This window comes from Nestor notabilis, unplaced genomic scaffold (assembly GCF_000696875.1).
Source record: "Nestor notabilis isolate BGI_N333 unplaced genomic scaffold, ASM69687v1 scaffold17046, whole genome shotgun sequence".
Classification (NCBI taxonomy): Eukaryota; Metazoa; Chordata; class Aves; order Psittaciformes; family Psittacidae; genus Nestor; species Nestor notabilis.
The window spans coordinates 544-2,549 of record NW_009931618.1 but is presented as its reverse complement, the minus strand read 5'-3'; the positions used below and the strand labels follow the sequence as shown (position 1 = coordinate 2,549).

At 50.4% G+C, this 2,006-nt stretch overlaps 1 protein-coding gene across 1 annotated transcript in view; it reads right to left on the bottom strand.

Moving 5' to 3' along the window:
• The window catches only part of VSIG10 (V-set and immunoglobulin domain containing 10), a gene marked incomplete at its 5' end in the record, with an annotated part of 7,238 nt that overhangs the window by 5,087 nt on the left and 145 nt on the right, over positions 1–2,006 (bottom strand). The window contains one exon of the mRNA XM_010016000.1: positions 1,851–2,002. Within this exon, the coding sequence (XP_010014302.1) occupies positions 1,851–2,002 (152 nt within the window). The remainder of the gene's footprint in view (positions 1–1,850; positions 2,003–2,006) is intronic.

Genomic DNA, 2,006 nt, shown 5'->3' with positions numbered 1-2,006 from the left:
GGTGCTTTACATCCTGGGCTCCCAGGCTCTCCCAGTATGACTCTAGTGTCTAAATGCTAACAGAGATCTGTTCCCAAAGTGGTAATAAACCATAAAAACCTAAAAACCTCCAACCTCCCTCGACCAAAAACCTCACAACACACCAGCAAAAAGGATCTCATGCCCACAGGAAAGCCAACAGCAGCTCGTGTCACATTGGACACATCCATACAAAGCCCTTAGAGGTGTGCAATTGCAGGTTTCCTTCACACCATGTGCTTCCCATTCAAAACAAACAGAGACCAGCAGCTCAGGGCAGGGCTGCACCTTTGCTGTGTTGCTAGAATGTTCACTTTACTGCTTGTGGGGGGTTTAAATGCAGTGTTAAGCAAAAAGAGAACTTTTTAGTACAACCCATGAGACAGTTGAGAGGCTTCAACCTCCAGCATTTGCTGATCCGAAGTGCCACCAGAAACACCTCTCTCGCCTATTTCAGGGCACAGCAGTGTCCCAGATCACCCCTGTAACCTTTGGAAATTAATTTACACATTAATTCCAGGCTAATAAATGAAGCTCAGAGCACAGCACCAACACTTGGCACACATCTTTTGCTCGTGAAGGTTTTGCACCAGTGCTCCAGAACTAGGGCTCCCCCTCCTAAGTGCTGTGCCTACATATATATTCTCTGAAGCAGCCTGGGGTTTGAGTCCTTCACTGCAGCTCGCTGTGACCCTGCAAAGCTCATCTGCAAGTTCCTTGCCACAGGAAGGGAATGTGGACTTTCTGAGATTGAATCTGTACAGAACAGGCACAACGTTTACAACACGCACCCTTCGCCAAACAGCGAGGAGGGAGGAACACCCTGAATGCAAACAGAAAACACGTCCCACATACGGCAGGCGTTGATGGAAAGACCAGCCTGAAAGGACAGGGCTGAAAGAGCACAGTGTCACCTCAACACACAAAGTGACAACGGGCCTTCCCTCTTCTCAACCCTGCAATGTGGGCTCGGCTGGCACAGAGGCCAGCACGTCAGAGCCCAGGTCACACCTGATTCGACTTGGTGGAGGGTCCAAGAACGGAACCAGCCACAGGACCTCCTGATCTTGAGGGGGCTGTTCCACAGAAGAGATGAGGCATCCAAGGAGGATAATGGCCCTGCACCAGCAGTGTGCAAAGTGACTTGAGAGCTCTCCAGCCTGTGCTTGTGAAGGTTTCTAAGGGAATGAATGAACGAAGCAGAGATGGAAGAGAGCACCAAAACACACAACAGGACAGAAAAGCTGCAAGAATGGCCTGTGCTGGCACGCTCCCAGCAGTAAATTTAAGGAATGTGGTGTTTCCATCAAATTCAGAAGGCTGAACTGTAAGACTTGGCACAGACAACTTGTCAGCTGAGGTCCCTCCATTCTCACACCGAAATGAGCAGCACAGCACATCTATTTCAGACATGTGTTTCAGCCAAGGGAAACAAGGCAGCGAGCAGCAGCCCCCATCCTAACATTTATGAAGGCTCAAGTCAGCCACGTTGTGAGGCGAAGGACCACAGAGGAACAAGTACAGGATATGAAAGAATCTGTCCAAATACTAATTTATCATCACCAACGAGGAAGGAACTGAAGAGACATAATGAAGACTTAACTGCTGGCACTTCATCCTCAGCATCCCACACAACTGACCCTTGACAGACCTTTTAGACACACATCTTGGTGCTTGCAAGTGAACGTGTAATTGAGCAGTAGCAGCCTGCCCACAGATTTTGCAGGGCAAGGCCACCTCGCCCTATTTGACATTGGTTTTCCGCCACTGCAAATGAATCTGGGCTCCTGTGGGGCTGAGGGGAGGGCATTACGGACGCAGGACAGACTTACTGGCCACCAGGAGCTGGACCCTGTGCTCATGGTCCGTCTTGTTCAGCACCTCCTTGCAGGTGTAGTTGCCCTCATCCTGCACACGCAGCTCCGTGATGCTCAGAGAGCTGTTGTCGACCAGGGAGAAGCGGACATCCGGGGGGAAGGTGATCCTTG